This window comes from Dendroctonus ponderosae, unplaced genomic scaffold (assembly GCF_020466585.1).
Source record: "Dendroctonus ponderosae isolate FM_Combo_2020 unplaced genomic scaffold, Dpon_F_20191213v2 Dpon_F_20191213_3, whole genome shotgun sequence".
Classification (NCBI taxonomy): domain Eukaryota; kingdom Metazoa; phylum Arthropoda; class Insecta; order Coleoptera; family Curculionidae; genus Dendroctonus; species Dendroctonus ponderosae.
In genome coordinates this window covers 1,953,601-1,977,957 of record NW_026018508.1, presented here as the reverse complement: position 1 = coordinate 1,977,957, position 24,357 = coordinate 1,953,601, and the positions used below count along the sequence as shown (strand labels likewise).

Genomic DNA, 24,357 nt, shown 5'->3' with positions numbered 1-24,357 from the left:
AGCTATTTTATTTTTACCTGCCGACTTTTTACTGATCAAATGAAGACCAACAGAGCTGCTACCTGCACTTTCCCCAAAAATTGTTATCTTTTCTGGATCTCCCCCAAAGTGCTGGATATTTTCGTGTGTCCATTTTAACGCGAGAAGTTGGTCTTTCATCCCATTGTTGCCCGGAAGTGCTTCATCAGCGGAAGAAAGAAATCCGAATGCTCCAACACGATAGTTAAAACTAACAACGATTACATCTTCTTCAACTAGATAGTCAGGTCCATACAAATGTTTCCTAGAATTTCCTTCTCGATATGCACCTCCATAAATCCAGAAAAGTACCGGCAACTTTGTGCTGGGCTAAAAAAACCCATGGTTGTCAAGGTACATTATTCTGAGATGTGGGAATACATGAATTAAGAATTTGGTGATACTATTTGAAAGAATCGAAGTAGCAATGTTTAACTTTTGATATTGAACAAAACAGTAAATATTGTTACTGTTTTTAACGCGGAATTTTGTTATAGTTATCGAGTTCCCTAAACTTGCTTGAGTAACCCATTGTATAAGTAATATATTATATAAGTAAAATATTTGTTCAGTAACTCTTGCATAAATAAATAAATCTGTAGAATTTGCAATCTTTTAAGTGCTGTTTTTGAGTTCATGACCACCCAAGCCTTACTAACTCACACTATCGTGTATCAAGAGATTTAAAATTGATTTGCCAAAATAATGAAGCCAGATACAATACTATGAGAATACAATTTAATACGCATTCATGCATATTAAAAATTTTGAGCAACTTAAGGAAAAGTTACAAGTACGAAAGGATATAAAGATCGTGTTAGTCTAGTAAAGAAAGGAAGTGCTGTTCGTATACTAACATTACATTAGGGGTAACGAAAGTTTCAAAAAAATTGCACATAGTTTGAACATCAAGCTCATCTACTGATGAGCGAGGCATTTGTGATTCATTAAACAAATTTTGAAGCGATAACTTCTTATGGCACGGTGGTAATGGATTGGAATGCGTAACGGCGTCCTTATGTCTGGCATATAAAAAAACAAGTAGCTCTCGCGCACGCACGCAGCCGCCCGCGTTTTACATCTGGTTCCATTAGGCCGATAGTCGATCAGAATAGTGTGAAGACTGTGGGCCTTTGTGTGTGTGAATATAATAGTGTGTAGTCCGAGGCCGTTGTCCTTCCTTCTTCTTCATCTCATGCCCAACGCTTCTTAGCGCGTTGGCGTAGTGTTCACTGGACAATATAAAGTGTTCCTTCCTCGGCTCTTCCGAATATCGTGGCGGCATCAGCGATGTTGCAGCAGTTGCGGATATTGCGTAGCCAAGAATGTAGTTTTCTTCCTGGTCCTCTTTTCCCTCGACTTTTCCCATTAGTATAGTTTTTAGTAAATTCTAAGTAGGATGTTTTTCGTAGTTTTACGATGTCTAGCGGTTGTCGGTAGGTGTTTGTTCTCTGTAAGACTTGCTCATTAGTTACATGTTCCATCCAGGGAACCTTAAGTAGTCTGCTCAGGATCCACATTTCGAAGGCGTCTATCCTTTGAAGGGATTTGACGTTTAGTGACTAGGTTTTCACTCCATAACAGTATAGGCCTTATGTAACACTTCACCACCCGAACGCGGAGCCCTAATGGTACCAATTATCGCAAATGGTAGGTATTGAACTTGATAAACGCGTTCCGGGCAATGGCTATGCGTATCTTTATCTCTTCACAGTATTTTAACTTATTCACCGTCTCGATCTGGTTGTTGTCGATATAGAGTTGTGCGTTGTCGTGGGGTTGTCTGCTCGCAATCAACAGTTTGGTTTTATTTATATTGATATTAAGGCCAAACTTCTTTCCTTTTGCGTTTATGTCATTTACGATGTTTTGCGATCTTCAATATTATCTGTTGTTTGCGAAGAAGAGAATGCGCGAAACCAGGATCGCTTTGGTACTCAGGCGTGCGTGCTTTAAGGGCTTTTTACAGTCGGCAATTTTATTGCCCGCAACTTTCTTGTGGCTATTTTCTTGCAGCTTTAATTTTAGTACTGTGCTTTACGGTGTGCAATGTTAAACCTCACATTTAGACAAATCGATCAAGCGTACTAACTATTCACCATACGTGAAAAATCCAAAGACTGTTTATTTGTTTTGTTTTCGTTTCAGGTTACAATTATATTGGCAAGGGAATTATTGTGATTAACATAAGTTGGAGTTTATTTCGATGAAAAACGAAAATAAGCAAACATGTCAGTGCTGGTGATTCATATTACAATGAGTGAACAGTTGGCAGCAGGAAAAGAACCAGAAAATTCACTAAAATTGCGGCTAGCTGCAAGAAATTTTAGGTTTCGAACCATAACCGGCAAGTGTAATAAAAGTTGCCGGTAACTAGAGAACCGATAAAATGAGCAAGCGTAGAACGAAATATTACGTGCAAGAAAGTTGCGGGCAATAAAATTGCTGACTGTAAAACAGCCTTTAGAAATGTCAGTATTGAATCATCAAACGAAGAGTTCCATATAACTGATAATTAATTAAAGTTTTCGAACAGACGCTCTAGACTAGTGAGCTTAATTTTGAAATCCAGAATCTCTAGACTGCTCACTTGGAATGATATTTGTAACAAATTTACATAAAAAAAGTGAACAAAATACTTGTTTCTCAAGCTAAGAGCTCATGTTATTAAATTATGTTGGTAAAAATATTTCAGCGGCACAGTCAGTTGTTCTTTGAAATATACTTTTACAAGGCATACCGATTCATTCTTACTTTTTGCTAACTCTGTGTCTGTTAACACTGTAGATTTTTATATTTTAACCAATATCTTTAACGATATTAACCAATAGTGAAAGGAATAACAATAACTTAAGTTGTCATAACGTACCTCTAAGTTTGGAGTATAAACATTAATGTATAAACAGTCTTCACTTTCACCAGAATCATTGTTAACGCTAACGCAACTGTCTTGATCATCTGTTGCATCAAGAACGCCGGTCCAAGGTTCTGCAGGCTGAGGTACCTAAAATCAGTTTCAATTGTTAAAATTTTACATGTATTTATTATATACCCAGTTCAGTAACAATTGAGCTCAAATTGTTCTAAATTTAAAATAAAGCAGTATTGTGTAGACTGCCACCTGACTAAGTCAATTGACCAAAATGTTTTCATACATATTACATTTTGAATGAGAATGGGGTACGGAAGGGTTAAATATATCAACCAGTCGTGTTGAAATTAACGAATCCGAAGCCACATGGATTGTAATTCACATTGTAAAATGCTTGACAATGAAAAAAAGACTGGCAGCTGTTATATTTACTTTGAGGTTCTTTTCAGATATTTATTCTAAATAACACACAGTTTTGGCTTTCTTAGAGAAACAAGTTGGAGAAGTTAGAGAAGCAGGCTTTGTTCTTCTACCAGAGTGGAAATTGAGCACTTCATTGCTCATTATGGGTTACTTAATTAAAAATGAAGACTATTCTACTTAATATTAATTTACTATTGTCTCTGCAGATTTATTACTCTAAAGAAATTAACAAGATTTTCAGGCGTATTAATGCCCAGGCTTCATCCTTATGCTTATCAATGCAAGATTTATATTGCATATTGTGTCCGCAGTCATGGAAGCAATGTCAAGTTCGCTCTAAAGAATGTTTTTTGTCTAAATTCTGGATAACTCCACAAATGAATATAGTTATAATGCATATGCTAATTACGTCCATATTTTGATTGAGACGTTTGCAGGAAAATAAATTGCATTTTCTATAAACGTTTTTTTCAAGTCCCTGTACTTTATTTAAAATATATGGCGGCAACGTATTAATTCTTTCCCAGTCCAAATTAGATTTAAAGAAATACTAATATTAATATCGAGGACTTGAGAGGAGTGAAAATCGCAAACGATGGAGTTTGAAAGTCAAAAATGGTGTTTTTAAAGCATATAACTCTACAGTGACATAAAACTCTCTAAAACCATGTTACCGTAAATTTGTTTTATTTCAATTTAAAGTTATATGCATCTAAAAAACAACCTTTACATCAACATAATGTAACTCAGCTGATGGGGTTAATACACTTATCACGTAAAAACTTGCTTTGTAATTAAACCAATAATTGAAAAGAAATTTAATGTTGTTGTTAAAAGAATCTACACATTCACGGTTTCAACTTATCTGTGATATGGCACAAAATTGGCGGCATTTTCCTATTTTTTCAAACCGCTAATCAGTCAAATAAAGTCACAAGAGTTTAGGATCAGGATTAACGCCATGGTTAGTATCCAAATCATTAAAGCATATGCACCCACCTCTGCCTTCTCAGACGAAGAAATAGAACGGTTCTACGAAGATATACTAACTGCAAAGAGCGCAAAAAAGACCATAATCTGTGTGATAATAGGCTATTTCAACGAGAAAAGTGGAGCCAAATTACCGATGGATCTTTCCTTCATGGGTAAATTTGGGTTGGGAGCTAGGAAAGTAACTCCAAAGGGAACAAACCATGATTGACTTGCTCAACAAGGAGAGGCTCTACTGCAGGAATACCTTCTGTAGAAAATGGACTTGTAATAGCTCTGATAACAGGATGAATAACGAGATCGAACGAATCCCAATTAAGCTCGGACGTGTCAGTAATAAAGCGGCTTTGACACCGGCAGCTACCACAGATTGATCTGAGCCATAATCCACGTCCTCGATGGTGCCACTCGACACTAGAGAAAAGCTCTAGTAGAAAGAAAGATACGGCCAACCACAGGTGAACTACAAGAAGACTAGCAAGAACTCAATAGGCAAATTGACAAGAAGATATACCTAACTGACGATACGCTAAACATGGAACTAAACGCACTATCAACGAAAATCACCTCTAGTATTAAAAACGCAGTGCGGAAATTCTGTACTCTCCAAGGTAAGAAACATCCGAAATTCAGTTTGAAAGAGAACAACTCATCGAAGAACGGAGGAAAACCGACAAAAACTAACCAAGGTATGGGGAGCAATCGGGAAAGATCAGAGAGTTTATAATACCAGGTTGGGCGAGGAAGCATCCAGAACAACGCAAACATGAGAGTTCTCCGTCCCGAGAAATCTATAGGAAAAATTATTATCCACAAGATGAAAAACGATCAGGGAGTCATTGACAGTGAAAGACGAAAGTTCGCAGAAATTATTGATATATTCTATCGACGACTATACAGCCCGTCGGTGGCACAACCAGGTCAAGAAGGTCAAATTCATCAGCCAGTCCGAAAAGTAGGTTCAGAGGAATTAGCGCCCTATTCTATGAGCCTATGATGGCAGGTACAAAAAACTGCAAGAGATAAATAAATTCTTAAATTGAACAGCAAATTCAAACATTTGTTGGCTCGAAGTCAGTGGCGCACCACAAAAAGCTCGGGGAGCTAAAAGGAGGTATGTCTCTAGAAAAAAGAAAACCCTGTAGATTTTCACAACTAGTTGACTTACCTATGAGTAAAGAGTCTAAACAATAGCCAAGGTTAAAATGTTAAGCAGAATATCTCATAAAATGTAGGAGTTAAGGAGAAAATGCCAACATTTTTTTGAAATTTTAACACCCTGTATCCCCGCTAACCGTGAGTCTGAGAAAAAAACTTAAGTGGAACCTCGACTTGTTTTGAAGTCCTCTGCATGCCCCTGATCTGTGTCCATAAGCTGGTGAATCACCCTGTAAACTCAAATTTTGTCTGTGTTAACGGTTGTGACAGAAGCATGTTTGCAAAAAACATTTAGTTTTAACACGACTGGTTTGAAAATAACATAAAAATTATCTTTCAAATTATCCTTAATTTTTAATCAAAAACTAAAAAAATATATTTTTTCCGGTTTTTGACTGCACACCATGTTTCAAAACTTTTATTGTTTTTAATGAATTTAGTGCATAAAGAAAGATCACGTTAGTTTTCGTGTTTACATCGGCTTCTTAAATTGTTTTCTCGGGAACCTCGGCCTCCCTGTATATGAAACATACAATTTTGTTCAACTGATCGATATGCCTCAGAGTACTCATATGCCGGATCAAAACATTTTTCTTGATAAATTAGTATTAATTAGTACAAGTTAATGTCTACTCACTAATTAATTTTTATTACTTTAGACTTTACATAATACGCTTTCCTCAATAATATGGATTGTTCAAGTAATTAAGGGCTTCCGTTAATATTGTTTTACACTGTTTCAAACGGTACAGTTAATCAAAGGTTTCGTCTTTGTTTTATTAATTGTTATTGCCACATCGCACACGGATTGCATATTAAATTAAGAAATTTGGAAAATTACAAGAGCACTCAACCCGTCAATTATGATAAATCTGAATTTGTAAACGCAAAAAAATACCAATTATACATTTATTATCTTTTGGCACGATAAGATAGGTACTTAATTAATAAATCTATTTAAAAACTAAAGATAAAATATTCACACTCACACCATCGACTCAATTGAAACATCCTTAAAAAATAGAAGTAATCCCTGGAAAGCCTACTTCGCAACTGGAATTTTTCGACAATTTCCACTATGTGCATGTATCCTAAATCAACCCGTCTCTTACGTTAACATAATTATTTTCGTAATACGCGCTTACAACAAAAAGCAAATAAATCAGACCTGAAAACTGGATAATAGTTTTAAAAGTTTTAAATGTTATAATCTGCGAAACTTCTACTGCAATTATAGGAGGGCTGCAAGGCTCTAAAGGTTTTGCAGTAAAATAAAATGTGCAGTATTCTATAGTGGATAATTACTGTGTAAAGGAGTTTCAACTCTCAAGGAATTTATAGTCATATTCTAGATTCTATCATTAAGCAGCCTAGTGTATTTAAAAAAAATTAAAGTGCCAATTACCTCAAATCTCAAGTCGCCAACAGGTGGCTTAGCATATGGTATACCACGGAAACCATAATACTCAATACCATTAGGTGTTGTATACGTTGCTCCTAAAATTTCTCCATCAGGTAATGCTATTTGTAAGTCTGCCGCTTGAACGGAAGCCTAAATAAATTGGAAATTAATACAACAAATTAAGCACTAACAGTTCAATTTGTGCTTTCAATGTTTCTCAATAAACAAACTTTTTAATGTTGTTAGGGTAAACAGATGTTTTCAACAACTACTATTATTATTAAATTAGCAAATATGCTTGCCTGTAGAAACAGAAGTGCCGCAACAAATAGTGATATCACCATTTCAATTTACTAAGTAAAACTAAACTTAATGTGTTGACAAGTAGCTCATTATATATAGACGTACTAAGTTTGATAGTTGTATAGATGGCATGATTATATAAACATAATAGATAACAATACTACTCATATAAATAATGGCTCAAGTAGTTGATTAGATTCCGGATTTTTTGCATAACTGGGAGAATCTGTACTAGAACCGTTTTCATACTAGATAGCCATTTTTGACAATATTTAATCTTCTGGGTAATAGCTATAGTACCCACAAGGTGACATTTAATTGTAATGTATTTTTTTGCGGCATATCTGTACTTGTACACGATAGATGAGTAAGACATGGTACCACGTATTCTCTGAATGCATCGGGCTAAGCCTGGGACACCATCCGGTCATGTGTTGAGCACCGCACCTCTAGTTGCGCCTGTAGCAAAATAATTCTTCAAATCAGAACTTTTAAAAGACATTTTTAATTAGTTGAAATTTTATTGGTTTCTATCATGGCTCGAAAATTAAGCGACAGTTTAATTGATTGATCAATTTTTAAGTAATTTCTTCGCGGTTTTTGGTTTCGTCAAGTCAATATTTTTAGAAAAATTAAATTAATTCGGCTTTTTATTTTAGTTTTGGCGATGTGCATTAATCATTGCGCTTGAATGAAATTCAGACAAATGAGAATGGCTATAAATTTAAAATTAAATTAGTGAAATATCGGCGCTTGGAGCGTTTTTCCGTTTAGTTGTTGTTGACTTTGGTTAAGTTGGAACGCAAAATTTACCCTGGGAAATACTGCACTGCGAACAGGCACTTTCCACAAAAATGTCAACAATAAAAAAACTGAAATCGAACTGCCAAGCAAGAGCAGAGCAATTAATCATCGAAAGGACGAACAGGCACATCCTTATATAATCATCTCTATTTTGTAGTTTTTTTCAGAAAAGGTGTATGAATGTAACTTGCTACCGACAGTGCGCGAAATTGGTGGATAATCATTGTGGCCCTTATGACAAGTGCGGTAGTTCGTAAAAGTGTAGTAAACTTTTAGAATATCAATGAGTAGAAAATGGAGGATGGGGCCTTAGCTTGCAGAAATCTAGTAGGAATGATCTCTAATCTACAAATCTTTTAGCTTGATCTGATTTTAGTTTTCCGACAAGCAACTGAAGCAGCTGAAGTTTAATACATTCTTTATACTTCTCTCTCTTTGCTTTACTGATTTCGAATAAGCATAACTATTTTTACACTATTAGAGAGCTATTGGACATGCTAAATACTGTCATGCAGTACTAATGTTATTCCTTATTTTAATACTGCATTTGCGTTATTTCTGTAACGAAATGATAGTTATTGGAATGCCTAGTTCACTGCTTTCAGTATTAAAAATGTGTTATTGTGTATCCTAACCTTACACAATTTATTATTAATAATTTTACGTTGGTGTATTTGTATTATTTATCTTTTCAATTGGATTTTGGTTGCTGTTTGATCATTTACGCTTTATTGTTATAATGAAGGAAATTCTAGAAGCCACTCATACGCGGAGTAAGTGAAAATGAACTTGAATATTAAATTTTTGATAATACTTATATTTATAAACAGCCATGGTTATCAGGCTGAGGAAAGAGAATATTTTTATTTAGAACAAATGTCCGATGAGGATAACTATGTCTTGAAGTGCATACTATGCAAGACTTAGTGGAGATACGAGGAACAGATACAATAAACAAACTGAAGTTTTTGACACTTGTTTGATCCCCCTTGGTGATTACGGCTTGATATTTATAAGTTCCCCAATATCACGACGTATTGGGTGAATTACTTAATATTTAAAGCCGCAGTTTTTACATTGGATTACAGCTCAAGGCTTATATAGATTTGCAGGTTTACAAGTTTGCTGAGTCTGGAACGGTTCAAGGCTACACACGTTAGGGAAAAAATACACTCCAAAATACGACTTGAATATTCGTCAGTTAGGTACAGCAGTTTGAACGGACTCACTAACACAGCATCCATAAATCTGCTTTGCTCAAATTTCTTCAATAAATTCTGAAACACTATCAAATTCTTGTACACCATGCAGAAACAACTTCAGCTGGGACCTAAAAACAGCAGCTTAAAAACATTATGCCTTTTAATGTTATAACAACCAACCTCTGGCTTCATTCTAGCTCTTTTTACAAACCTTTTAAATAGGGAGTAGGCAGGCAGATTTGAAATGTATCCTAAATTTAAGTTGGGCAACAAATCTGGAGAGGTTTTCCGAGGCAAATTGTGTTTCTTCACTCAAAAATAAACAGTATCAAAAATCACTTTTATGTACAAATACTTACCAGTTATGAAATGTCCTAAGCAAATAGGATCATTTCTCATATGGATTTCACTTAGAACCACCTGTTTTAAAGCCTTAACACAAACATTTTGACGTTCACTAGACAAAGCATTCAAATGATCTCTCTCCTCTATTTATCTGCTGCTAAATCGAAAAAAAACCGCATCTCGTTCAGCACGCATTGAGCATTTAACGACACTGCAAAAATGTCATTTTGAACCAATTGTATAAGTAATACAAGATTGAATACGTAGTTAAACGTAATGTTTACATTAGAGCTCGGAATCATACTCAAATAATTCGAGTATTCGAATATTCAAAAAGCGAATAATTATGTGTAGTCATAACTCGAATAATCGAATACTCGAATACACCAACATTATCAAACTCACAAGGTGCAAATATCTTTATATGCACTTTGTATACTTTTATAAAATAAATGATTCATATTCTACAAGCATTTAAACAAATACCCATATATTTACAAGCAAATAAAAACAATCATTTACCTTCCTGCAAATGAATATAAAATTACGTCACTGCAAGCAAAATAAATACAAGCAAGTGTTGTATTTATGTATTTATGTTGTATGTAATAAGAAGGGGTGAGTTACATGATGTTGATGTATTACTTTCAAACTCAAATATTTTCGATTTTCATTCCTCTCTAGTCCTCGGTATCACCATATTGTCTCCAATTTAATTTTGAATACGAATTATATATAGCCTTCTGTCATATATAGATATATTTGTTTATCCGGTGCATTTCTAAGCCGATCTAGGCTTTGCTATATATATATATAGATCTATACAGGGTGATTCAAGATTGACGTCATTCCTCTGGAGGTGCTGTCTGGCTGGCGCTTTTTTGATATCCAAAATTTTCGTAATTTGAAGCAATGATCGTAATTTTTCTTTTTGAATGCTTAAGTATTCCAATATGCTACCAATTAAACATGGAACAGTTTCAAAATAATGCTTAATAACAAAGTTGAAATTCGATCTTCAACTGTTAACATCTTCTAGAAATTTTCGAAAACAAAATGTTCAATATTTTTCTCGTACTCCCCAAGGGAGCATCTATCACCCCTTAAAAGGAATGACGCGAATTTTGAATCACCCTGTATATATATACAGGGTGGCCATTTTCTGAATCTTTGTATGGGTAACTTCTACATTTTTAAACATACAGAATCCGTTAAATGGGCAAAATTAGGCACAATTCGATTCGTTAATATATATTAACACTAAAAACAATGCACCTTTTAGGGTCCCAAAATAAATTGCGTCTCAGTGGGTAATAACATGGTCGAGAATGTTCATTTGTAACACCAACAAATAAACTAATTTACGTTCTAGGTGAGCTCAATAAAAAAATAAATAAAAAAGTGAATTGTAAACAAAATAATTGTTAATTATTTAAGATAACCAGTCACTGATGGCAAATATTGTGTTCTGATGAAGACCGAATCAGGTCGAAACGTAAACCAATAAAGTGCACCACACATTTAAAGAAATATGTAGCTTAACTGTTTCATTTTAAAAATAAAGACCTAAAACCAAGAAAGCAAAACCGAAATAGATATATAGATCTTGCCTATATTTAATGTTGCTTCATTTAGCCACTACAGGGCGCGGAAGTTCTCAAATTAATATAACTTTTTTCAAATAATTTTTAAACGTCTATATCGATTTTGACTACTTTTGGAATCAACCATTACTGCATAAATTGAGGAGTTTGAACGAATTGACAAGTTCGGTTTTTTTAAATGTGTAAACAAATTAAAAATGTTAATTGTTTCGTTAAAAAATATTTGTATTTCTGTTATCCCTGTACAAATAATTTCCATTTTTTTCTGTTACCAGCGGATTTTATTTTAAAGCTTTTCTGCCTCATGTCAAGTTTTCGTCAGACACAGTTTCTGTACAAAAAATTATTTAAAACACTTTGCAGAAAATCATTCTGGTGAAACAAAATTCGTAGCAAAAAATTGTAAAGGTGGCAATTTTTCTTTTCGATTTTATAAGTATTTTAATAAGGTACCATTCAAACAAGGGACGAATTCGGAATGAATAGCAGTTGAAACAGTTTCAGCTGTTAATATATTCTAGAAATGTTCGAAAAAATTGTTTGCAATTTAGATGTTTTTCTTATTATTCAACGATTTTAAAAGTGAAACCTACTGTTCTAATCATCTGTATTATAAGGAGACCCAATAAAATAATTTTTGTGGAAATGATAACCAAAACCTGAGAGCACTCAAGTTTAATTGTTTTTACAGTTTCCCCCTTATAAATAAAATTGACAGGCATTTCCGATTTTTCATATTTTCAACTGCAAGAAAGATATCAAAGGTGGGAAGATTTCAAATTGACACACGGTACGTATGTTTCTCTAGAAAGTCTTGGTTCCATTATACGATTGAAGTAATCTAAAGTAAAATAATCACAACATAATAAAAATATTTATTTATAACTGCTCAAATGTTTTATTCCAACTTGGATTTTAACTTCAAGCAGGCTATCATATTCCCTATGAATATTTATTAACATATTTTGTAGATAAGTGATAAAAACTTGATCCAAACTTGATTTCTAATTCATGTTAGAAAGTAATGAATGGCTTTCTCCCGTAAGTCTCGTAAATGGAACTCCATTTCGAATATATTTCTTCTTTTAGATGTGTTCCAACCTCGAGTGTGTTATTTATATTTAGGAATGACTGCTCGTCATCTAAGGCAGGCCAGATTAGGTTAGTCAGCAGATTGGATTCATCAGGAGTCGGATTTCTAAAAATCGTAATTTTTTAAAAACTTCTCGCATGTCAACTTAAAAACACTCAATTTGGTAATTTTCTGAACGAATATTACAACAAGTCCAAAGCAACATTTAAAGTATCAAAAGAGTCAGAAGTAATTTTGATAATTTCTATGGTAAAAAGGTGATTAAAAAAGTTTACACTATATTTTGGTTTCGATTAAAACTGAAACACACAGGGTGTTTTAAAAATTTGATATAGCACGTTGGTTGGTGTTTTCCTCATTATTTGTCGTAGTAAACAACGAATCTACATTTCTTTTGCTTGAAATAATAAACAGAAAATTTAAAAGTAAACCTAAAAAAGTATAGCATAGACCCAGTGGCGAAAGGTGAAATTTTAAAGAAGGGAAGCAATTTTTAAATACACTTTATCTGCCACCACCACCTAGAGTAGTACAAGACACACTATCCACAATCTAAGTAAGTTACATTTTACGAATTGTAAATCAAACGCACGTTTCTGTTACGGTTAAATTCTGTCTAACCGACATATTATTATTCGTCAAATACTATTGTTAAATTAGAAAATTGAACCTCAAATTAAACGAAATGCCTCTATTATAAAATGTTAAAGGAATCTTTAACGCCTCCAAATATTATACAAATAGCAGAAAGCAACTACGAACTACTTGCTACCAACAAAACCTCGTCAAAAATGGGAAGCTGCTCATTTGAAATTTTTTTTGGAGAATGTATTGTTAGATTGCTTCCAAAATTATCATGTAAGGAGAAACCGTCCTCGAAGTGATCCTTCAATTCTGCGTTACGAACAACAGCATTCATCACAATGTAAACACTACCACTTATACCAAATTACTAGAACCTTTCTGAAAAGAAAGTCTGATGGTCTTAAAAGCGTCGAAGTTCAAGATTTTCCCTGCAAAGAACATTAAAACTGTCCAATATTTATATTTACAATACAATATTTGTCTATAAAGGTAACGTTTCTATAAAGTATAACGTTCCAATCTTTTAATACTGGGCAATTCTGGGCTTCTGTCAGCATTCCGATCGTTGTGAGAACTGGTGTATTTAACAATATAATAAATTATCCTTTCTTTTAGTTAGTTAATGCGGTCGTAATGTAAACTTGCGGAATTACGCAACTTTTCCATTCGCACGTAGAGTGATCCTTTCAACTTTTATTCGATCATATACTATTATAAATGATTTTTCGAAAAATCAGTCGAAGAAGATGTTCGAAGAGTGACTGTATTCGTTTCGGTACTACTCACAAATATACTGCAAAATTGGCCCAAAGAGTAGTTATCTGCTTTTGAATTAGTAAGTCTTGAGAGTCACTAGTGTTGCTGTACGTGCTGATGTTGAAGAGGAATGGCATTTCAGCTGAATGTGTGGCTTTTTCTGCTCCTAAAATATAAAACTTTCCTTTACTTAAAAGTGTATTTTGCTATGTTTTATTCAATTTTTAAATCTGTAGTGATGTGGACCCAGTGAGCACAGGTAACCTATGTAGATGTAAATATTTTTGTAGAATAACAGAATCGCAATTTTCACTTGAAATCAATAAAAGTTTCGAACCAAAATGTATACTATTCTTTTACGAAAAGTTGTAAATAAAATTGAAAATACTAGGTACTAGATTTTAAAAATATATATTTTCTAAATTAATTTTTGACATGGATATATTAACTGTGGATGAACATATTCAAATGATGTCGGTTTATGGAGATGCCGGAATAATTCTTTATCATGCTGTCGCTCTTTACGCTCAGCATTTTCCAGGTAGGGCGCGAGCACTTTCATTCTTTCACTGAAGAGTTAAGCAATTTACTAGGGAACAAAGCATAAAGCCAAAAAAAACTTTTCAAAGAACAGCTACCGGGGAAGATAATTAGACTGATTATCCTCACTTTAGTTTGCGACGATATATTAAATAGCTTATCATCTCTCTTTGCATCAAGAACTTAATGGAAATAATTTTTAAAACCGAGTGATATTTGGGGAAAAGGTCAGTGGAAGTACACTAAAGCGAGCAATCTGAATGGTGAAAATCACAGAAACCAACTACACAAGTAATTGCCAATATTACTCAAATATGTTGATGTAGAATTGAGACAGAACATGTGGTTTCAACACGATGGTTATCCAGCACAATATCTAATTCACACTTGAAGGACTAATCCTCAAATTGGATTGGTAGAGCTGGGCTTATAAGCTGGCCTGCAACATCAGCAGACCTCACGTCACCAGGGTTTATTGTGAGTTTTTTTTAATGAAAGAGTGTATGAAGCTTTGCCGAAATTCAGTTAAATATGCTTTTAAGCTGTGTGCATTCATTTCAAAGACGAATCAATAAATGTACTGAAGTTGAAGCTCACCATTTTGAACATCTGCTTTAATTATTTCAATTTTTATTTTGTTGAATTTGAGTTGTTAATGAAATATGTATTTAACAAAAGCTAAGAATTTATGTTGTATTTCAATTGAAATATTTTTCAGTTTGACCATTTTACTTAGAATTTTAAAGTTACTTGACATTTATCTCACTACAATTTTAAGTGTTTAGATAAAACATTCTCACTTTTTGACGTACTACTCGAGCATGCTGCAAAACGGTGTGTTTATTTCAAATTTTCAAGTTGGCCCCTGCCCAGCCTACAAGATCGATGTAGGGTATATTTTCCCTGACAAGAATAATCTTTCTCTTTTCAGTTTCTTATTTGAAACATTTTCTCGTAGGATCACTAATTTCCTAAAAATGTCAGCGTTTCAAGATAAAAAGAAACCACCCGCTATATACATTTTTATATATATAAGAATTTGTTTATTGAGGAATTACTTAATAATCGTCAAAGCTCTGGTAAACATTTGTAATGTTTAAATCGATGATAGAACGCATTGTCTGCCGACTCGGAATTATAGCAACATTCAAATTTATTGAATCTAGACATCCAGCTACAATGAAAAAGGTCATATCTTCATTTTCCTCTTCGCATAATGTACGGAACATCCGAGTATTATCAGATAATAAAGGATTGCACGGCCAGACAAAAGATCGTTTGAAAAGTTTTTCAGCCCTTAAGGCGGAAACCATTATCGAACCATCCGAAGAAGTTGAGATTAGTTGAATTTCTTTAACTTTTCGGACTAGAAATAGTCCGATACCATCATCCATAAAAATATCCCTACTAGATAATATAGAAGAAAACATTACCTTCAAGGAATGGAATAGCCACTGGTCTTCCATAGTAAGCAAATCGGTATAAGTGGACTGGCATATAGTTGGATGTTAGTTGTGCATGCTTAAGAATGCCTACGGCAAATCCAGCGTCTGACAGGTACTAAAAATAGTTATTATCAGATGTATTTGTTACTAATATATTTTAATCAACTAAGGGCCGAAATAATTTTTATGTTTTCATAAAATTGAGGGCGAGCAGAACATATGATCACGTCTATAGCAGTATCGAATATATAGGGTGATTCAAAATTGGCGTCATTCCTCTGAAGATATTTACGGGGTGCAGACAGTAACTAGACCAGAAAGATGGCCACACAGTACAGAAAGCGAAAGTGACAATAAAATATTTAGAGGTTAGAACATAACGTTGTCACTTTGCTGTCAGTGCTGCCAACCTTTTTGAGAAGATGAGTGATATAACAGAATGCGCCACAGAGGTCAACAAAAACCTCCCTGTGAACGGCTATGGTTCGATGGTCAATAAATCACAAGAGGTATTCGAAATTCTGCCGATTTACATCCAAGCATGCTTTTACCCTTGCAATCACTTTTTTGTGCATTATTCGCAGCGGTCTGGGCTCACATTTTGGACAGCTTTTCGTATCCGGCTAATTAACTCCAGCTCTATTTTTACCAGTGTTTTGTTGACCAGATATTTAATGTGTCCTTGTCTCCTGTGTATTTTACAAACATGGTAGGAATGTAGCCCTTTCTCGGTAATTAGCGTGTGCCTGGGAAAGTGTTAGTTGTTGTGTAATACTCTGAACACGCCAGGAAAGCTCTGTTGCAAATTCTCCAATTTCTGTTCCTCTGGGTCTGGAACAAGAACACCTCTTGCTGGTCCATTATATGCCTCAATTTGTAGAGCCAATCGTCTAGTTATTCTAGCGCTTTGTTTTGTAAGTTCTAACCGCTTCTGCTATTTTACTGTGGCTTTCCCCCCCATAACTGAGAGCATATCCGTATATTGATAAATTGGTGAAGATTTTGTGAATGAAGCTTTAAACTAAGTTACAATTTGACAAAGGCATGCAATTCTTGAAGACAGCTATCTTCCTGCAACTTCCAAATAATAAAAAAAACATTGTTGCCGCTTTCAATTTTCATCAAAGAATGGCAGAAAAGTAAGTACTTTTGATATTGAAAAATTAAAAACCTGAAGTAAAAATTGTAATTTTCTTTTCAATGCTTAAGTATTTCAATAGGCTACTAATAAAATATGAGACCATTTCAAAATAATACTTATTAATAAAGTGAAAATTCGATTATCAAGAGAAATTTTTGGGAAACATTTTAATATTTTTCTCGTACTCTCTAAGGGGAGTTCACCCTATAACCAATTAAATAGAAGGAGGCCAATTTTGAATCACTTTGCATATATCCAAAATAATAACATGTCAACTGAAAATATATAATTGGGTCACAATATTAAATTGGGAGAACAAATTCAGCTCGAAAAGATCAAAAGGAGCATAAGATCAACATCGGCAACTTTATCATCACAAGACAACAAGATCATCCCTATACAATTAGGACGGGAAGTCTATAATATATGCGTACTGCGGATGCAAACAAACGGATGGGAAAGAATTAGCCCAAGCAAAACAATTGCAAAAAGAACATCCCAAGTCGCGTTTTCCATATAGGTATCACCATCAACCTTGAGCCATCCTGTATAATTTCAATATGTTACGAAATAATACTTACCTCAGCGTAAGCGGTTAAATTGCTTGAAAAAGTTTGATTATCTGTAAGGTAAATGTTTTTAATTTCTTCGGCAACAATGTCCTCATCAGTTGAGTTGGGCAGCAAGTCGGAAGGAATAAGGAGAGCTGGATAAAGGTCGGCGTTCTTAGCAGCCAGCGCCGTCGTCTGCAGATCTAAGCAGGTATTAAAAAAAAATAAAAAATTATTACGATGCAAATATCAAAAAATAAAACAGTAGAAGTTACTGAATTTAGTTTTTGTCCAAGATTATATATTATGTAGTTGGAGCGTGTGATTGTTTTTCACATACTGATAAAAGTGATAAATAATGAATAATTGCATGGCTCCTATGTTAACCATGATCACACATCTCAGTCACATAGTTCATTAAGTTTCGGCAGCACCATAATTTCTTAGAACACTAAAAACATGTTTCAACAGAATTACCTTTTAAAAACAGAAGCGACTCCTCGGCGCAAATTCCGATTATAATTGGAACTTGATTAAAATCGCCAGTGTCAAGTAGTTGATAAGGATACTCGCTTAAGAAGGAATTTTCGTTTGGTGGTTCTAACACTGGTCCAAACAAAATCTAAAGTGAAAAAGTAATCGTTGAAATGCTTAGTAAAACATAACTAATTATTATAACTATTAAATTGAATACTAACTTTCAGCATCTGTTAGAGCCTTACATATAAAGATTATTTTTGGTTAATACTTAAGGCGTGAAAAATCTACTGCTTTTAAAATCTAATACTTACAATGTATTGGCTTATGTCCAAAGGATACTTGTATCAGCAAGTATAACTCAATAGTATTTTTTTAAATATTAGTTTTGCGTACATGCGCTGCAACTTACTTCATTAGCATTCTCTGATGCCATAATCTCTGTAACATTGCGAGATTTCAAGAAAGTTTTAAGTTCTTGGCTTGTATTTACAATATTGCCTCCAGGTATGCCATTCACTAATTTATATGTCAAGGTTTTCGAATCTCTTAATATGGACCAAGAGTTAACGGCAGATCCACTCTGAACTATTGCTGCTCTAAACAGGCCTAAAATGTTTTCTAATGTATTACATTTGGATAATTATTACATATACATCATWAGCAAGAAGTTTATATTTTTTATAATTTTTGAATAAACAAAAGTGTTCTAAGGAAATACACATTTTTTTTCCAAGTTTCTTACAAGTTCCTAAACGCGGAACTTGTAAGAGAGAGATAAATTATTCCCTTTCTCTCCACCTTTCTTCTTCTGTTGTGATTCTCATTATCTCTTCCAGCATTTCTGTTACTGCTTTCCAGCATGCATTAATTTTGGTTATGATTTCGCTGATGTTTTGCTTGTTTACAATGGCGTTGCATTTTTCTTCTGCTTCCTTTCTTATTTCTGTGAATTTCTGGCAATCAAAAATTGTATGCTCTGGGGGTCCACTGCTTTGCAGAATCAGCAGTCATAATTGTTTTGTTTCTTTATCTTCTTCAGATAAGATCCAAAAACTTCGTGTCCTGTGATTGCCTGCGTGGAATAGTAGTTGGTTTCCCCGAGTTCGCTTTCCTTCCACTTGGTGACGTTCTGGATGAATGTTTTGGACCAGCCGTTGTACTGTTCCCATCTCTCTTGCTATATCGTCATTGTCTTGATCCCAGCCGTTTTTTTGTGCTCCCTGCCTAGGTTGATTATCTCGATTCTTTCCTTTACCAGCAGGTCTATAGGGATCATGACTGAAATAGCCTCTATACCAACCGTTGGTGCAGTTCTATATGCGGAGGTTATTAGGATTGCCAGCTTCCTGTTTATGGTAGTTAGCAAGTTCCTATAGTGCTGATACTTCAGCGTCTTGTGCCATATTTGGCGTCTTGTGCCAGATCGGCATATGCCACAAGATGTTCTCCCTCGCCGAGTTCTGTGTTAAAGATTTTATTATAAAAGATGTTCTATAAGGTCGGGTCAAGAATAGCACCCTGTGGCACTCCGCACTTGGTTTGGATTTCTTCTCCGTTTGGGCTTATAATGAATCTGCTATTCAGGTAGGATTTATTTATGTTCACTAGGTAGAGCGAGAATCCGTCCTTCCCCATTGCATCTATAATGCCATCCCAAGGTGCTGAATTAAAGGCATTTTTTATGTCTAATAGAATCATTAGGCATTTGTCGCGGTTCTTCTAGATTTTTTCTTTACATTTGCTTGCTATCTCGGAGATTTTTTGAATCGCATCTGTGGTTGCTTTGCTCTTAGTAAACCCGTATTGGTTCGGATGTTCTAAGTTTTTTTGTTGCATTTCCTCAGTGATTCTGTTCTTGGGAAGCGATTCCAGAATTTTGACCGCGACATCTATTAGACATAAAGGCCTGTAAGTATTCTCGTCGTTTGATCGTTTCTTGGGTTTTTCAATCAGCACTAGTCTGGATATTTTTCAGATTTCTGGGAAGTTAGCAATTTCTAAACATTGGTTGTACATGTTTAGGAATACGAATGGGTTGCTGTTTACGCACTCTGCATGTATTGCAAGAGTAATGCCTGGTCCAGGGGCTTTGTTTTTCATTCTTCCTTGCACGCATTTTTTATATATTCTTTGCTGAAGGGAGTGATTGCAGTATCCAGCGCAGTTGCCGGCCCCATCCAGTTTATTACTGCTTTTTTCGGGAACAGATTCTCGATTTGCCTTTTGATGGGGTTGTCATCCGGGATTACTCGCTTCCTTATGTTCACTCTCTTCGTTATTATTTGGTAGGCCTTCCCCCAGATGTCGTTGTCTAAGTCCTCACACAGAGACTTCCAATGTTCCCTTTTGCTTCTTTGTATCAACATTTTTAGTTCGTTCTTATTTGTTTTGTAGATGTTTGCGTGTAGACTCAGTTCTTTGGTGTTTATAGTGTTGTTTTTTTTGTCTCTTGTTAGCCTCCTTCTTGCTTCGATGCATCTTTGCCGTTGCAACGCTAATTCGGTGTTCCACCAGTAGGCTGGAGATTTACCTTTTTGGTTAGGAAATGTACATTAGTCTAAGGAAATATTGAATAAGGTACTGATTGAACTTGTTCAGTGAACAATTCTAGATGGCGAAATGCTGTTATCCAAGAGCGAAACGTAAGTAAAGTACATTATCAAACTCGTGTTCTTTACCTGCAGATTTCTTACTGACTAAGTGCAATCCTGTTGACGCACCACCAGCACTTTCTCCAAAAATTGTGATTTTATTGGGGTCTCCGCCAAAATAGATAATATTTTCATATGTCCACTGTAAGGCTAAGTTTTGATCCTTCAATCCTGCGTTTCCCGGTAGCACCTCGTCTTCAGTTGAAATAAATCCAAACGCACCTAGGCGATAATTAAAGGTAACTAAAATTACGTTTCCTCGCTCCATCAAGAAATCGGGACCGTAGAACAGTTTGGAGGAATTTCCTTCACGAAAACCGCCTCCAAAAATAAAGAACATCACGGGAAAATCTTCCGCAAGCTGAAAAATGTACAGATAGTGTAGTAATTGGAGATACCACATGTGAAATGGTGTCTTATCCTACAGTTTATGGTTTCGAAAATAGGTACTTGATACGGAAAAATTAAATTGATCTTCACACTAATTGGTAAATTTGCATACTTTTTATTGCTATCTGAGATAAATGTCGTAATTTTGATTTTTATAAAAATTCGAATTTCCCTTTGGGAACTTTTCATAATACAGGGTGATTCAAAATTGGCGTCATTCCTCTGGAGGTTCTGTCTGGGGGTGTTTAAGGAAAAATTGTTACAACAAGTTTTTATACCATTTAATTTTTAAACTATTTTTCATGTACTCCCAAAACACCCCCAGATACCCCCCTCCAGAAGAATGACGCCAATTTTGACCCCCTACACCCTATATGTAAAGTAGGTAGATCCAAATAAATAGTCTCTAGAATGGAATCAATGCAACATTCGGTTGAGTTTGTCTTGAATGTATATGATCATAATCCACCAGTTTTTGCACATTATTGTCTTAAAACCATGTTAAATAAAACAATTATGAAAACTTTTCTATATGCATTAATATAATTATTTAGGAGAAATTTCTGTACAATTAATATAACCAAATAAAAATTTAGCATTATATTGATATTTATTATTTCTTCCTTAAATTTAATATACTAATTTTGTTTAAAATTGGTTAAATGTGTATCCAATTCTTTGATACATTTGATACAGTATTACTAATCCTGCTAAGTTAGACAAATACGCCATAAAATAATAACTCGGTTATATGCTGGGCTTTGTAAAAAAATATTTCTGAACAAAATGTTAATATTTGGAAATAGCATTCAATAAAACGTGAATTTTTTCTATAGAAGTTTTTTGCAATTCAATTACTCACATCAATGTACTTATATGACTTTTATTGTGAGTTGCAGACTTTTTAAAAGTTATTAATATTCCTTATTTAATAAGAGAACGTAGTATGCATTTTGAGGTATACAAGCTAAGTGTAAACGCATTTCGAATACTGAGGTTGCATTGAACTATTATATTTTAGAAGATTTATAGAATAAAAGATGAAGAAAAATTAGCGAATAGAAGTAAAGTTGATTAACGAAAATCTTACCTGAACATTGGGAACATAAACATTCAAATATAGACAATCTTCACTTTCAACCACTGTACTGTCGCCATAGAATATCGAAATGCACCCACTTGCATCCTGTGTTGCATCCAAAATTCCAGTCCACGGTTGAGCTGGCTGTGGAGGCTAAATAATATGGATTATTTGTTACGTTCTTAAATATTTTTTCCTCTCAAATTTTACCTCGAATCGTAAATCATCTATGGGAGGGGTAGCAAAAGGAATACCTCTAAATCCGAAATAACTTATATTATTTCCTGTTGAATAGGCTGCTCCCTGGATTGCACCATTCGGTACTGTCACCAGTAAGTTATTAGGAATAGGTACAGATTGCTAATGAAAATCAGTTCCAGTCAGTAAATTATCATAGTTTATAGATTGAACTGAATGGAAAACAACTGGAAACATGCTTATTGTAGATATGAAATAAGTTATAAATAAGTTATAGTTTAGTTCACCATGTAAATATGTTGAAATGATGAAATGGTCAAAACTTCAACATTTATAAAGTTTCACGATTCATGAAAGCCCTCTTATTCAGTTCTGAAGAAATCCTTCTAAGTTTAGTTGAAAAGAAATGGAGAAAATTGCAATATTGGGAAATATTAAAATCGCTGAAGAATTTGAAGATTAGATAATTCATCTTTGATGGGCTGTATTTCCGTGTTCGACAATCGTGAAAATTTAAATATTATTTTTAAGCACATTATTTTGTATTGGTCAAAATACCTTAGGAAATAATTTTTGCCATTTACCTTCACTGATGCCTACCAAAAGGGTGGAATATAATTGAAACGACAAAATATTATGGCATTGAAAATATTTTTTATACTGCAAGCCCCAGGCGATGTACTATGAAATAAGTAGAACAGTTTTGCGGTATGATTGCCAATTAAGGAAAAGTGATCAGGAAAGTAATATGTTAAACTCTTAGCATAATAAATATATCGAGATAGCATTTAAAAAAATTTTGATGAGAGTAATGTGGATGGAGGAAAAGATATGTTTTACAAAACCATGTTTCGTCAAACACATAAACGCCAAAAATGTGCACAAATATCGTCAATTCAATCTTTTTCAAATAAATATTTGCTATTTAATACATGTGCAGGCAGCTGAGACGATGTAAATCAAAATATCAAAATGCAATAAATATTTCAGATGATTGATTGTCTGATAAAATCAGATATAGATCAGATTTTAAAGAGGAACAGCTTTGGATAAATTGAAAAAAATTGTAATACAACTGTAAATATGTTAAAAAGACCGCATGTAATTTAATACTCATGGAAGGAATGTTAGTATTATACTACTCACAGAAATCAGAAAAATTAAGTCAGTTTCAAAAAATATTGTAGAATATATAATGAAAAATGTACCCTTTGGAGAATGTTAGTTTGTATAGTTTTCAATATTCGCATTTTTATGTTTTTATCATGAACCCATGAATGGTGTGGACGTAAGTATAATCAATCCGAATAGCTGAAGTTTTCATGAACCTGAAAACTTTAGGATGGTAATATGCCCACTAGATTTCCATTCCACCTGTAAGATCAGACTATCGAGAAAACACACGAAATGGAAGAAAAATGTTCACAAAATATTCACAAATTCCTTATTCGTTTCACAAACTATACAAAATTATAGATGAAACCTGTCACATAGCGCACAATACAAATAAAAGAAAGGTAAACAATACACGAGCAAAGAATTATCTGCTGGTATATTAGTTATCTGCTGTTTCCGTTCTTAATATTTCAGCGAAAATGCTTAATAGCATGTTGAAATAATTTGAAATTAATTGCTTTTTTATATATTAGCTATGGGAATTGACACAACTCGCTTTCTACAGCTACTAAATATATTTTTAGCTTAAAAATAGCGAATAAAAATGTATTTGAATTATCTATACATACCACTATGAAACACAACATAGGAAACAAAGCCGATGTTGTCCAAATCATTTTAAACATGCTATATCAAAATAAGCAAGTAAAATACGTTTGCAGCCTGATGCACGATGATGAAGGTAATCTGATGGAATAACTGAAATCTGATGAATGAATCTCGAATACATAAGATGAGCAAAAAACAAAAACATTACCTTATTTAAGCAAGATATTAATTATTTGGGTTATACGCATTACAACCTAATCGCATAACTTCAGAATAAATACGGTTATATTTTCAGTGGGTATTTATTATAAAATGCAGTAAAAGTAGGTTTCCATTACAAGGAAAAATTTAATTGTATTGTTTACCAAGAAAAGTATGTTTTCAGATATCTAAAAATATGTAATTACTTATGGGCGTTATGTTTCACATAGGGGTTTTCCCTCATGATAAATGACTTTGTTTGTCGCAGCTAAATGACTGTATTGTAGGCTCGTCCTACTTAGGGTCTTATCCCTCATATATGGACAATTATATTCGCGGAATTCAGTGTTAATTATACTTTCCGAATGTAACGTTTAGATCAACCACTGCCGTTAGTAG

General features: G+C 34.1%; 2 protein-coding genes across 2 annotated transcripts in view; both read right to left on the bottom strand.

Moving 5' to 3' along the window:
* The window catches only part of LOC109535668 (juvenile hormone esterase), a 12,406-nt gene extending 5,140 nt beyond the window's left edge, over positions 1–7,266 (bottom strand). Inside the window, exons 1-4 of the mRNA XM_048664531.1 lie at positions 7,166–7,266; positions 6,867–7,013; positions 2,888–3,022; positions 17–348 (exon numbers count right to left, since the gene is read on the bottom strand). Coding sequence (XP_048520488.1) covers positions 17–348; positions 2,888–3,022; positions 6,867–7,013; positions 7,166–7,207 — 656 coding nt within the window. The 5' untranslated portion in view covers positions 7,208–7,266. The remainder of the gene's footprint in view (positions 1–16; positions 349–2,887; positions 3,023–6,866; positions 7,014–7,165) is intronic.
* A 4,715-nt stretch (positions 7,267–11,981) lies between these two features.
* LOC109544911 (juvenile hormone esterase) lies at positions 11,982–23,955 on the bottom strand. Its single transcript, XM_019915338.2, has 10 exons — positions 23,778–23,955; positions 22,045–22,194; positions 21,844–21,987; positions 20,391–20,724; positions 18,122–18,318; positions 17,710–17,854; positions 17,263–17,435; positions 15,529–15,655; positions 13,586–13,721; positions 11,982–12,319 (listed from the first exon to the last, which is right to left on the bottom strand). Exons 1-10 carry the CDS (start codon positions 23,832–23,834, stop codon positions 12,136–12,138), a joined length of 1,647 nt encoding a protein of 548 aa, XP_019770897.2. The 5' UTR covers positions 23,835–23,955; the 3' UTR covers positions 11,982–12,135.
* Positions 23,956–24,357: the final 402 nt, after the last annotated feature.

Excerpts from the sequence above, each read along its gene's own strand:
- LOC109544911 (XM_019915338.2), bottom strand. The coding sequence starts at position 23,834 with ATGTTTAAAATGATTTGGACAACATCGGCTTTGTTTCCTATGTTGTGT. Across the intron at positions 21,988-22,044 it reads TAGATGATTTACGATTCGAG|CCTCCACAGCCAGCTCAACC; the intron begins GTAAAATTTGAG and ends CATATTATTTAG. Across the intron at positions 17,855-18,121 it reads CATCAGAGAATGCTAATGAA|ATTTTGTTTGGACCAGTGTT; the intron begins GTAAGTTGCAGC and ends TTTTCACTTTAG.